The sequence below is a fragment of the Triturus cristatus genome, chromosome 2_1 (genome assembly GCF_964204655.1).
Source record: "Triturus cristatus chromosome 2_1, aTriCri1.1, whole genome shotgun sequence".
Lineage (NCBI taxonomy): Eukaryota > Metazoa > Chordata > Amphibia > Caudata > Salamandridae > Triturus > Triturus cristatus.
Genome location: NC_140581.1, coordinates 426,358,728 through 426,372,400, shown reverse-complemented (window position 1 = coordinate 426,372,400; position 13,673 = coordinate 426,358,728). Strand labels below are relative to the sequence as shown.

The 13,673-nt window shown below is 41.7% G+C and overlaps 1 protein-coding gene across 2 annotated transcripts in view; it reads left to right on the top strand.

The window, feature by feature from the left end:
• LOC146865407 (interleukin-12 receptor subunit beta-2-like) overlaps nucleotides 1–13,673 on the top strand; it is a 598,479-nt gene that overhangs the window by 365,261 nt on the left and 219,545 nt on the right. For both annotated transcript variants that reach the window (XM_085631968.1, XM_085631957.1), the window contains one exon: nucleotides 13,500–13,638. In XM_085631968.1, the coding sequence (XP_085488094.1) occupies nucleotides 13,500–13,638 (139 nt within the window). The remainder of the gene's footprint in view (nucleotides 1–13,499; nucleotides 13,639–13,673) is intronic.

The following is a 13,673-nucleotide window of genomic DNA, read 5'->3' as shown; positions in this document are numbered from 1 at the left end:
AGCAACGATGAGCCCCGTTGGATTGGCCCTCATCTCGTACTTCTGTCTACAAGATCAGCTGTTCGAGTAAAGGGGAAGAAGAACTGGATCCACGGCGCCCACATCAAGAGGATCCCTTTGCCTCTACCATATGACCAGTGGGTCCAGGAGGGTATCGCTGACTCTGAAACAGACACTGTGCCTCGTTTTGTGCCGTTCAGTGATGCACGCGTAAGAGGCACAACTTCAGCACAACAGAGTGACGATATTCTGCAAGAAGCTGTGCCACTGTCAAATCGATTGGACACTACAGAGCCTGAACTCTTGTTTCAAGATCAGACAGTACCTGGCCGTTTCCGCTATAACTTAAGACCAAGGCCTATGGACAAATAAATATTCTTTTTCCTTACCTTTTTGTTTTTGATACCATAGCTCTCCCATCTGAAAGACTTTCTTGATTTTTGTTTTTCGAACCACCATCCGGGTTCAGCCGCAGGGTCGCGGTGCCAAGACTTTGGGGTACAGGCCGAAGACGTTAGGTCAACGGTTCTGGTTGGTCTAGGGCGTTCCCTGGACCAACAGGCGTACTCCTTAGCAGAAGATACTCACCCGCCGCGAGCGGCACGATTAGAGGATGGAGTTTTTGAAGATGGAGAGACTCGCTGAGGAAATGAACTTTAAAGCAAGAATGTGTAAAATAATGAAGAGCAAACGTTTTGTATTTTTATGTCTGTTTATATTATGTAGTACGGTAGTGTTTACTGTAGGATTTGTATTCTTCTCCTCTCAAGAGCCCAGTGCACCCACTGTACAGCCTATACCTCCTCCTGCTGTCTCCTCACACTCTTTTCACCCTCTGCCTGAACACGAACAAGCCAGACGATCAGAGTTTGTAAACAACTCGTTTATTCAGCTCCTGCACCAGCACCAACTAGTCATGAATACAACCAATTGCTGGGTGTGTGGTTTAATGCCACATACCATTAATAAGGGTATTCCTTATCTAGTGCTGCCGTATAGTTACAATGGATCGTCATGGGCATTCCAGACCATGTTTCTCTTTGCTCTAGATGCGTACTCCCCGCAACAACCGCGTTCCATCAGACCTAGCACAAATAATAAAGCTTTAATGAAAGGAGTTGCCGATATGAGCAGAGATATCCATGCATACTCATCTATACCCAAGGATGAATTGAGAGCTTATGTAGGGTGGAACGCAACGGGGTATAGTATTAGTCTGGGTGAAAGACAGCGAAAAATTTCATCCCCAATTTGGGTCGTACCCCACATAGGTCGGTCCTGTTTACAAGGTAATGGTCAGAATCCTAGAGCTCACCTGGGGAGAAGTGACTGTACTGAAACGTACACTTTCCTATCACAGTTTTCCCCTGCGTTTTTGGCTGCCAAGGGTACATATTTTGTCTGCAATGACCGAGCATATACATGGTTGCCCCTTGATTTCTCGGGCACATGTTATATTGCAAATTTGCTACCGCCAACATTTACTGCAGCCTCTGACTATCACAAGACCAGAGTTGTGAGAGGCGTGATTAGTAAGGAGGATACTGCCGGTCAGGAAGCGGGAGACTTCTTTTTGGGTTTCCTGCCATTTTGGGGACCTATGGTCAATAGTAGGAACCTGAGACAACTGACTCGTTATACTTGCAGACCGCGGTGGGGTATGTAAGGTCATCCAATCCAGTTGTTGCATTTTCATACCAGATAACGCTCCAACAGTTTATCAAGCCATCTCCAAACTGCATAAAATATCTGAATCCATACACGTGGATAAAGGAGATTGGTCACTGGTGGAGTGGTTCTGGGAACTGATATCTGCCTGGGGTTGGAAGATTCTGATGGTCATTGGAATGATCTTAGCCATCCTTTTCCTGTTCTGTCTGTGCATCCAGTGTGCTCCTGCAATCTGTGGCCTCTGTGCTACATTATGTGTAAGGAAACCTGTATCGAGGGACGAGCTAAGTAATAGGATGATGCTACAGCAACATCTCCATGACTTCGTGAATATTGACCTAGACTCGGATTGAAATGAGTATAGTTATTGCCTATGTAAGGGCAAAAGGAGGGTCTGTCGTACTTTCAAATTTGGGACCGCGTAGGAGGCAGGGCCCTACCCCTGTCTATCCCGGTATTAGCGAACCGCGAATGGTCAATGCGGTATGTACAAGTGCTCTGTATAACGTTTTAGCTATAAATGCACTATGTATACGATATTATACATCACTACGTGGGTTCCATCTTAGAGCGGTGGCCATCTTATGGTTGCCCTCACATAGGCTACATATTATGAAGCAAATACGGGCCTTTAAGAGCACATGTGCCTTCCTTTGATTTCTCTGTGACCTGGGCAGCTTGGCTCCGCTGCCGCAGGTCAGTCCGGTCCCACGAGCTCCCGTCCTACGGCCACCTGTGATTGGCATCAGGGCTTGACACACCATAAAGCCTTTTCATCCCACACGAGCCTCCAGCTAATCTCTTTCACACCTGACTGTTCCTGCTTTATGGCTTGTTTTCCAAACAGGAGATGCTCGTGTTTATTGGGGCCTGTTGATATCTGATGTGGGATCTGAGCCTCGCTGGGTAAATAACTGTGGGCTGGCTTAACTGGAATGTGGGATGGTCATCATGACTCTGCCTTTTCGTTTGCAATGTATACATTTATATGGCTATATCATAAAACAAGGAATGTATGCCTGAAGCAGGATATTTTGTATTTAAGGAGAAGCCCGTTTCTGTAATTTTAAGCAGTCTCCTGAGAACATACACGCTGTTGTACTTCTAGGATACCTGTAATTGGTCTGCAGCCAATAAACTGATCTTTGACTTCACCCAGAAGACTCTGTGTTTCTGTAGGTCTGAAACAGGAAGAACCCGAAGTCATAGGGTGTGTTCCCCTGCACCGCTGGGCTTAAAATTCCCAGTACTTCACAGGTTCCAGTCCACAGATAAGTTCAGTAGAACTCTACAACCTTGTTTTAGAAATAGTAGTCTTATAACCATTCAAAGCTCAAACATTTGTTAATGATCCATATGAACGTATGTCTTCTTTCTATAATCCTTACAGAAAAATAAGGAACATCTGCATTTAATAATAGTGTTCCCATATTATCTCCTTTGATATTTATTTCACTTCTGATGCCTCTTTTGTCCTAATTGTGAGGGGGTAGTGTAGAAGGAGAACATCAGGCAGTACAGGAGGCATACTTGCTTTCATTCCTTCCTCATGTCAAAATCGCCTGACATCTCTTATTCTAAAATTCTTCTTCATGGCCTTCAGTACATTACCAACATGATTGCAATACACAAATGAGGCAATCCAAACCTGGCAAAGATACCCACAAATACTGCTAGGCTACACATTTACATGCCTTCTGAACATTAATGCTTACTGTTATTTCCTGTTGCCTCCTAGTTCCTTGCTGCTCTACCTGTGATAATGTGATGTAATAGAATGTTCATGAGTGCATGGTTTGTATGAGTGGTCAGGTGGAATGAATAGGGCGGACCAGCAGGCTACTGCTCCCGGTGGGGCAACTTTCTTACCATCATACTTGTAACTGACTAAACCTACTTATTTAATCCACGCTACTGGACTGATTACGTACGAGGGCCTTACTTTGTTTACAAAACGTACTACATTCAAGAGTAACTTTTGTTGATTAACTTTGTCATTAATTGATACCGGTATGTAGGACTGACCTGTTTGAACCCAAACAGGCACAAACGTGGTTGAGCCAAACCATTTATTTTATGTCTTAACTCAGCCAGCCTATTTTGTAAGAAATAAAAAAGCATTAGATGGTTACTGTTCAACATATTTTCAATTTTAAAATTGGTATATAAAAGAACTTAAATTGTCACTACACTGCCATTAGTCCACAGTATCAACTTCATACATATATATATATCGATATATATATTCACTGAAAAAACCATAGATTTCACACACGTTATAGTTAGGAATTAGCATTTAAAAACCTTGCAAATTCACTGAAAAAACCATAGGTTTCACACACGTTATAGTTAGGAATTAGCATTTAAAAAACCTTGCAAATTCACTGAAAAAACCATAGGTTTCACACATGTTATAGTTAGCTGGACATGTCACTCGTACAAAACCATTGAAATTCCCCCGTTATAGTTAGTTCAGCTAACTATAACTCGCGCGCCCGCAATCCACTGCTGATGACGTCACATATTACATCACTCATGACATGGTCAGTGACATTACTCATGACATCACTGATGACATCTCAAATGACATCACTGATGACATCACTGATGACATCATCCAGTGAATGTGTGTCTTTCTGAAAAATATCTTTTTTTTATATATGTATATCTAAAGGTTAATGGAAGAAAAAAATGGGTAAATAAGTGTCTAAATGGATGTTTTTTTTTTTGTAAAATTAATTGTATAACTGACTTATTAACAGTATCTTATTGAATACAAGTATTAGTGAGTAATGTTTAAATATTTAAATATCTGTATCAGCGTCTTGCTTTGTGTATAAGTGGCTGCATGGGTTGGTGAGTAGCTACATGAGTGTGTATATGGGTTATTAGTTCGTTTTTAGAGTATCATTATGAGTGTCTGTATGGTTCATTGGGGGATGTTACTTAGCGTATGGATGCATGAATGAGTGACTCACTGTTTGTATGTATTTTGAAGACAGTATGTGAGCAGGACAGTATGGGTGGATGAGTGTGTGTATGGGTGAGTAAGAGAGTGAATGACTGTCTCAATAGTGTCTTTATGAGTAAGTCCATATGTTTTGAACTAGTATATGTGAGTATTGATGTATATAAGTGAGGATATATGAGAGTGAGAGATTGGAAGAGTTTCTGTATAAATAAGTATGTGTTTCTATAAGTGATTGTTTTAGAGAGTAAGTATGTGTACGTTTCTGTAGAAGTAAGTGTACTGGTGTGTGTATAGATGTACATGCAAGTAAATGGATGTTTATTTGCATGTGTGTGAGTAACTCTATGTATGAGTGTAGGTGTGTAACAGGATGTATAGGTGTATGAGTACATATGATGACTGAGTACATGTATGAGTGACTATATAGAAGTGTTGATGAACGAGTGGATGCGCATGTAGATTTTGGAATTACTGAATAGGTTGTTCTAACTGGTATTGGTATCTCTATAGTATTCAAAACCTTAGTTTGTATTTTTCAATGTGTGTATCAAAGTTTATATTCGGATAAGAGGAGGTCTGCCACTCTTACACAAGGATGATGTCATCAGTGATGTCATTTGAGATGTCATCAGTGATGTCATGAGTGATGTCACTGACCATGTCATGAGTGATGTAATATGTGACATCATCAGCAGTGGATTGCGGGCGCGCGAGTTATAGTTAGCTGAACTAACTATAACGGGGGAATTTCAATGGTTTTGTACAAGTGCGCTGTCCAGCTAACTATAACATGTGTGAAACCTATGGTTTTTTCAGTGAATTTGCAAGGTTTTTTAAATGCTAATTCCTAACTAGAACGTGTGTGAAACCTATGGTTTTTTCAGTGAATTTGCAAGGTTTTTTAAATGCTAATTCCCAACTATAACGTGTGTGAAACCTATGGTTTTTTCAGTGAATTTGCAAGGCTTTTTAAATGCTAATTCCTAACTATAACGTGTGTGAAACCTATGGTTTTTTAAGTGAATTTGCAAGGTTTTTGAAATGCTAATTTCTGAATGTATTATTATATTTTTTAAATATTTATTTTACAATAAGCTACCTATGTATATAGTTATAGATTGACTGTATCCTGTAATATGGAATGGCTCAGCTCTTTTTTTTTTTATATGGATAAAGTTGAACAGCATAGTTAATATCTTCTATAAACGTAATAAACACTTAAAATTTTTTTTTTTTTTAAGGGTTTTTGAACATGCGCGCATGGTGCGCGCATGCCTACGTGCTCTGTGTGCGCATGCGTACGCGCTCCACGTGCGCATGCGTACGTCATGCATGCTCCGTACGCGCGTGCTCCGTACGCGCATGCGCGCGTGCTTCTTACGCGCGGGCTCCCTACACGCATACGCACGTGCTCCGTACGCGCGTGCTCCGTACGCGCATGCACGCGTGCTCCGTACGCGCATGCGTGCGTGGTCCGTGCGCGCACGGTGCACGCACGGCAAGTCATGTGATTAAGAAACAACACTTTTCATTGGTTTATATTAGTTTCAGGTCATGTGATCAGAAACAACACTTTTCATTGGTTTATAGTAGTTTCAGTTCCAGAAACTTCCAACACCACACCCACTCCCCTCATTATTTCTTCTGATTCCCTGGGAGAAGGAGCTGAGCAGCTTTTCCAGTGCCCCAGTACTTGAGAATGGCAGAGCAGCAGTCATCTTCTGGGAGTGAGCAGGAGACCCTTGTGCTACAGAGGCAGAGGAAACAGAAAGACTCTTTTATATGGCAATTTTTTACATTTCCAGAGGGGCAGAAGAAGGTGAATGCTCCAAAAGTCACCTGCACTATTTGTGGTGTTGTCTTATCAAGAGGAGATCCTAAAAAGAAATACTCTTTTAGTATTTTCACTATGATCAGGCACATTAAAGGAGTACATCCTGTGGCTTTTGCTCGAGCTGCTAGAGACAACCCTCCAGCAGCTCAGCCGAGCACATCCGCAGCAGCTCAGCCAAGCACATCATCGGCAGCTCAGCCGAACACTTCATCTGCGGCGGCAGCTTCACCTGCTTCTGTTTCTCTGGATATACACCCTCTGTTCAAGAGGGTGCATATACGGTGCAATGCGTGCAATGCTCTTCTCTCTTATGGTGACACCAGCATTCCCCTAATAGAGAGCAAGATACAGCAGCACACATGCGGCACCCCATAATTTTTTTAATTTTTTTGTTCCCCTGTTCCTCAATTAACACAACGGCTCTTTTTAGAGCCACCTAACATCTAAACACTTAAATTTGATTTTTAATTCTATTTTTTTAATGATTTTTTTCCGCCGTGTGCTCACCGTGCGCACACCTCGCGACGGTGCCCGCACGGTGCGCGCACCTCGCTATTTAAAAAAAATTTAAAATAATGTTTTTTGTCACCCTTCGGGGTACTTCAGGGTCCCCCTGACAAAGGCTAGGGGGTCAGGAACTCTGTACCCTGCCCCCTTTTCACGTTCTCCACCTTTCTTTTTCACTGTCACACACAAAATGGCGGACGACACTTCCTGATTTCGACCGATTCGATTGTTGACTGACATGTAACCACCAATCAGAATTACGCTCGCGCACGTTATGGTGCGCGCACGGTGCGCGCTTATAGATATTTATGTACTTTTAACTGCAATTTTCTCAGGAACTACTGAACAGATTGACACCATATATGCAAAAGGCACATCCCTGACCTGAGGAGCACCTCTTTGCCAAATTTCTAGTAATTCTGTTCAGCCGTTTCGGGCTGTACCTTCGACTAAAGGTCCTATGGGAAAATGCATGGGGAAAACGCGTTTTGGGACCCCCCTTTTTTCTCAGCCCCTGCATGAGGAATCACCCCGAGACTTTCAGGGTAGGTGCTGAGTGGAGTGCCCCATTAGTTTTGAAAATTTCGCGAGGATCCGCCAACCGGCGCCAAAGTTATTCAAAATAGAATTTTCAGATTTCCTATGGAAACACAGTCCTAACGATAACTATCTACTGGCGACCGCCAGTAGATAATGTATAAGTATATATATTATATATTGATTAAACACGTCCTTCCACCTGTGATCAAGGCCTGTAGAGGCAGAAACGTTGGGTTTAAGAAGGATTCTGCAGTGTTTAAGACGTGAATAAACACAGATTTTGCCGGTATTGAGCCTCTTGTGTTCAGTGATGTTAAGAAGATGGGCTGCTCCGTGCCCATTGTGAAGAGGCTGCCATGAAGGGTCGGAGGCTCCGGTAACAGGAGGCTTTGTTTGTGATATATATATTTCTAATCACATGGTGTTGCAAAAAGAAAAAAATCACTAATTAAATTCGTGCAATGTACCCTTTAAAAGGGATGTTCTTTCATTTGCCTGACGATCTGTGACCAAGGGCGGACGCCCGAAACGCGTCAGATTTGGTGAACTTGCCTTTTTAAATAAACTTGCCGAAAGAAGACTGGGACTTGCGTGGTTTTTCCTCGTTGCTGCCTGCCTGGTGGTTCTGTGGTGAAAGACTTCTGTTTGCGCATATATATATATATATATATATATATATATATATATATATATATGTATATAAAATATATAATGACAGGAGACCAGAAGGATGACTCCAGAGTCTCAGATGGATTAAAAATATATTCATATTTTCACAAATCTTAATTATCAGGTCCTTAAACTCTACCATGCTGTGATGTGACGAGCCACAGAGTTAAACTTTAAATTCATGCTGTTTAAATTAACTTTGGCCACAGAGTCACCAAATGTGTCTGTTGTTGAGCTTCAAACCAGTAAAAAGATTATCTAGATGCAAAATCTACAAATTTACAACTGGCATTCAGGCATCTAAGTCTTCAGCCCAGGCATATGTCTGTTCAGAATTAAGAAAATGACCCATCATAAGATTTGCAAAGAGATGACTGTGCTTGGACCACATCGCTACAGTTAGATTTGATCAAGACAAAGTGCCTCATTTAGACTTTGGCGGACAGAATACTTGTCCACAAATGTTTCAGTGTGCCCTGTCTGTCAAACTGGCTGTTCTTTTTATAATCATACGGGCATTATGTTTCCACCAGGAAGAAAAGATCTCTTAATAGGGCAGGCCGTAGTCCTCCAAGGCAGCAGTGGTCAGCAAGACACCCACCAAGCTCTAAAAGAGGGCCTTAAATAGTGTCTACTGTGGGTGATGCTATCTGTAGAAGTATGTTGGGTTTCTACAAAATGGGCAAAACAAATAGGAGGCAGAAAGTAAAAAAGACTGACACTCAAAATAACTATATGCTCATTAAAGATATATAATCATACTGAATTCATGGTTAATAACAACCAGTCTTGTTCAGTGGGTAATCCCTCCAGTTTCATAATTATATCTGGTGTCCCTACCACAGGAACTGAGAAAAAATTAAAACAGCAGGACCGTGTTTAAATAATTGGCTATGTTCTCTGTCAAAGAACCAATGGAGCTGATGATGAGTCTCCGGGTGATGTCTGAAGATTGCATATTTTACGTAAAAATACTTGCATATTTTACGTAAAAATACTTGCATATTTTACGTAAAAATACAGTACAGGTATAAAAGAGTGAGTAACTTTGAAAAATTTGTATTCCATAGTCTCTCATAAAGCTGAATGTGCTAATATTCCAAGGTTTATCCAATTTCACTATTAAGTGGATGATGAGATCATTATAAAGGGCCTTATTACGTGTTTGGCGGTCCGTGAACTGCCATACACGCAGTCACGGTCTGACTGCTGCGAGCTCAGTAGTCCGACCTCCGTATTACAAGATAGGCGGATTGCTATTGCAAAGACTGTAGCTGAACCTCTGACACCGCCGGCACACCGCAGACCGCTAGGGTTGAGGTCGGGGAAAAACAACTGCCACAGGGTGGTACAGAGGAGTTTCACCACCGTCTGTATTATGAGTTGGCGTTCTGATGAGCCGACCCTGGCGGTGGAACTGCCAGCTTCAAGTCGGCAGAAATGAAGGATTTGGGTTGCATACTCACCCCTTTCCTGTTATTTCAGTCAAAGTTGATGTGGATCCCTTTCTTCAGGTCCCCCTTTCACAGCAGCATTTTCACCCTAAGGATTACGGCCCTCTTTGCTGCAATATACAGGTGAGTCTTTTTGTACCACATACCCATTGCCGAGACTGTCCACATATGGAACAGACTCCGACAATTGGTAGGTGGTATTTTTCCACATGTATAATGCTTATGTGTGCATTCAACACAGATGAAGTCAAAATGTTCACACTAGCATCGATACGTGTGGAAAACTAATCTCCTCTGCCGCAAGATCTCCACAGCCACACCTTCGGCATCGTGGTAAGCGCGTAATTCAGCTGTCAGTATGCCTCCAGAGCGGTGGTCTTCTGGCAGATGCTACGTTCAGGCGATCAGACTTCCAAACTCTTAATCAGGACATATGTCTACTCTAACATGTAGTCTCCCTGTTGTTAGTCTGCTTTATTCAGGTACACCTCCAAGATTATCATCTCATTTACCTCATTGTCGAAGGGGTTGAGTATGATGGTCCAGTCTGAATTCTGGTTCTCATTGGCATTAAACTGAGGTTTAGTTGTTAGGACTTCCTTTAGAACCTATAGTAAACATGTATCTACAACCTTCACCTACTTTTTTTTTCAAAAAGTACTGCTCAGTTAATTATGAACTTAAAGACAAAATGTGGATTGAATTTAATGTCACTCTCTAGATATTTTTTAATAATGCTTTACTGTTCAAAGGCACCCGTGTTAGTCCCAAATTCTAATTCTGTAGGAGATACTAGAGTCTCTAAAACTTATCTTTAGGATCAATGGCAGGATGTGTTATTCATAGGCTTCTTCTGAGCTAAATATTTGTATAACCTTAGCTTCCTGGTAAAGTTTAAGAGATCGGACTTTAAATCTGTCAAATTGATTTTCCAACTAGGGCAAACGTTTTAGGGCTAAACGAAACACCACATATTAGTATATATAGCTCATGTTAATTTAATTATCTAGAGGAGAGGTTTGAAGTACATCATATCCATCACCTATTTGTTTCTGGTCTAAGAAGAGCGATCACCAATATGGTGTGGCACAGCAGTTTATTGAATCCACAAGAAGCACAGGTAGGCGACCGCCAGCGTTCTCACCCCGAACTAACTGCCATCTGCAAAACCTGCATAGAATACATGTATTGCACGTTCTTTGCAGCACCAACCCCAACACTCTAGAGTACAGGTTGAAAATTTGAATTTTGTCATGTCAATTACTTATTTGTTTCTGGTCTCTCTCTTGAAGTAACTCATCACTTGATTACCTCTTTTTTTACATTCCTTCTTTCTCATCCTCTTTTTTGTTGTTCACAAGATGGCTAAGTTGACCAGCTAGGCCCAATTGTATAACCAACACAGACCTATTCAAGTGCACTTAAACTGTCAATCATCATGCATATACTTATACAATGACAAATATGTGAAAAAATAGTTTGTAGAACAATATATAAGCTCTCTCAATAAAGCCTAACAAGAATGATCACAGTGAAAACCTCCACAGATTATCAGAATGGGTGGCCAGAACCAAAACCCTTGCATACTATGGAAATGTGAGTTTACATGTAACAAAATACCTGTCCGTGGCCTGTAACACAATGTGATAACAACCCACTGTTAAAGGCTTGTTGGCTTTAAAACATGATTTTTGCAAAACTAGCCTAGACCTACTGTCTTTGTCATAAATTTCCATAAGTAGATCACACCTATGGTATTGGACATAACTTTTCCCAGTGTACCAATCAGGCCTATGGCTCGTCACCACAACCAACTCAGGCCCCCTACTTTGAGTATAAGCTTTTAGTAAGGTAACTACCAAACAGTCATAAAATTACAAAGGTATACAACATGACAGTGGTCTAAGGAAAATATTAGCTCTCCTAAGGATGCCTAACAAGGATTCTCACAGGATAAATCTTCTATATCCACAGTTTGTCACAGGCGGAAATAAACACCAAAACCCTTGTCTACTTTGGACATCTGTGAGATTCTGTGTAACTAAATCCTCTGTAGGCTTTCGTACAGAGTAATAGCAATCCACCCTTAACTGGATTGACGTTCACATCTGTTTTTCTGATTAAAAATGTCATGCTGTCTGACTTTATTGTAAATTTTAATAATATACATATCTGGCCAATAGCCATTATCATTGGTTTGCCACCATTACCAACTTAGTCCTGCTGCATTGAGCATAATCTTCCCATGAGCCAAAAAGAGCAATATAAGCACTCTTTTCAGTGGACGCACACAGTTAAAACCTGTATTCCGGAAAGCCGGCATGTGGGTGGAGCCTAAGCCCCTCTCTGAGTAGTAGACTAAAGCTATTTTCTTTTGATCGCATAAGGTTATGAAACTGCTGTGCTGCCAGCCAGAACTAAAGAGTAACAGGTTGGTTGCTGCTTAATAGACCTTAGACTTAAAAATTGGTGGATACACAGCTAACACTTAAATTGTTAACACACCACCATTAGTCCAAAATATCTAGCCCCACAACAAGCAATGTTCAGTTCAAGCACACTTACCACCCTGAGACAATCCAACTGACATCTGTAATGTGACAGTGCTACGTCGATATCGTAATGCCCCACTGTTATAAAGACCCGACAGAAGCAGCAAGATGCCCCCAGGTTATCCATCCCTCCATCTCCTACAATGACCCCAGCAGCGTTTCCTAAGACCTCTCTCTCTAAATGCTGCATTCCGGTGCCCCCTCTCAGTTGCAATCACCCATGCAGCTTCGGCTCAGGACCGTCATAGAGGATACATACCACTGGCAAACCCAGTTGTGCACACATCACATTCTTCAAGCAATACAAGTCCTTACAAATGGTAGAGGTGTGCTATACAAATGTTAATAACTTATCATGTTACAGCAGAAGGTATGCACCTTTTAATGTAGCAATTTCGGCTTTTTTTTTAAACCTACCTCTAGAGTCCAGTTCACTCAACAGCAATTTACATGCTTAGACTTTTAAGACATACCTTTAATAATCTAAAAACAAATACAAGTCCCAGAACTCATAGGGCCTTGTTATCTCCGCAGGAAGATACCGGGCTGGATTTAAGGAGACCAGACGGTGTCTTCCTGTGATATAATGGGGATTCGAACGTTTTTCCCCAAGAATGGGAAATATGTGTGGAACCGACAATACCGGGTACAGTTCTACATGTTTTCCCCCTTCCAGGAGAAATAACTAGACCCTATCGACAGACATGTAACCACCTCCTTGGAGTAGGTAGTAAATGTTTCGGGGTTCTGCTCTAGGTTGGGGGTGGCCTTGCTTTGGCGGCAGCAGGAGTGTAGAGATCCTGGCACTTCAGCTTGGGAAAGCTTTTTATGCTCCCCTTTTTTGAAATATAAGGGTGGATGGGGGCCGGTCAGAGGAGCTTCTCTAAGCCCCTGAGAGGTCTCTGGCTCTGGTGTGTCGTGCCTGGAATTATCTGGTCCAAAGTTTGAGGACTCAATAATTTCAGCCCTGAGGCACTCGAAAACTTGTTGTTGCCTAGAACAGAATGCTCACAGAGGTAGGCTACAAGCCCTCTTGATCACATCCTGAAGACGCCACTGGGATATTTTGGTCCGGGGATACTGTAATCCCATTTAGGGACTGGTGATTTGCTCAGTGTGTTTCAGTCACAAGTCACAAGTAGATGTGATTCTGATATTATTTGTATTTTGATGCTGCGTTCTTGGTTAGATGCACCTATTTAAGATATAAGATTACATTCCTCTTGCTAGACTATAATTCTCTGTTTCCCCCATTGCTTGATAATACTCTACTGACAACTCTTCATTGCATTGCTCTTTAGGTGACTATAACAAAGTCCGAAGTAGAAGTCACGATCCCACCGTCCAGCATGTCTTCATCATTCAGTGCTCAAGTGAAATGCATCCCAGACGAGTCATGCTATCACTGTGATTGGGGAACCGAAACTGTAATTATTCATAGTAAGTTCTTAGTTATATTTTCACTCCGAGAACCT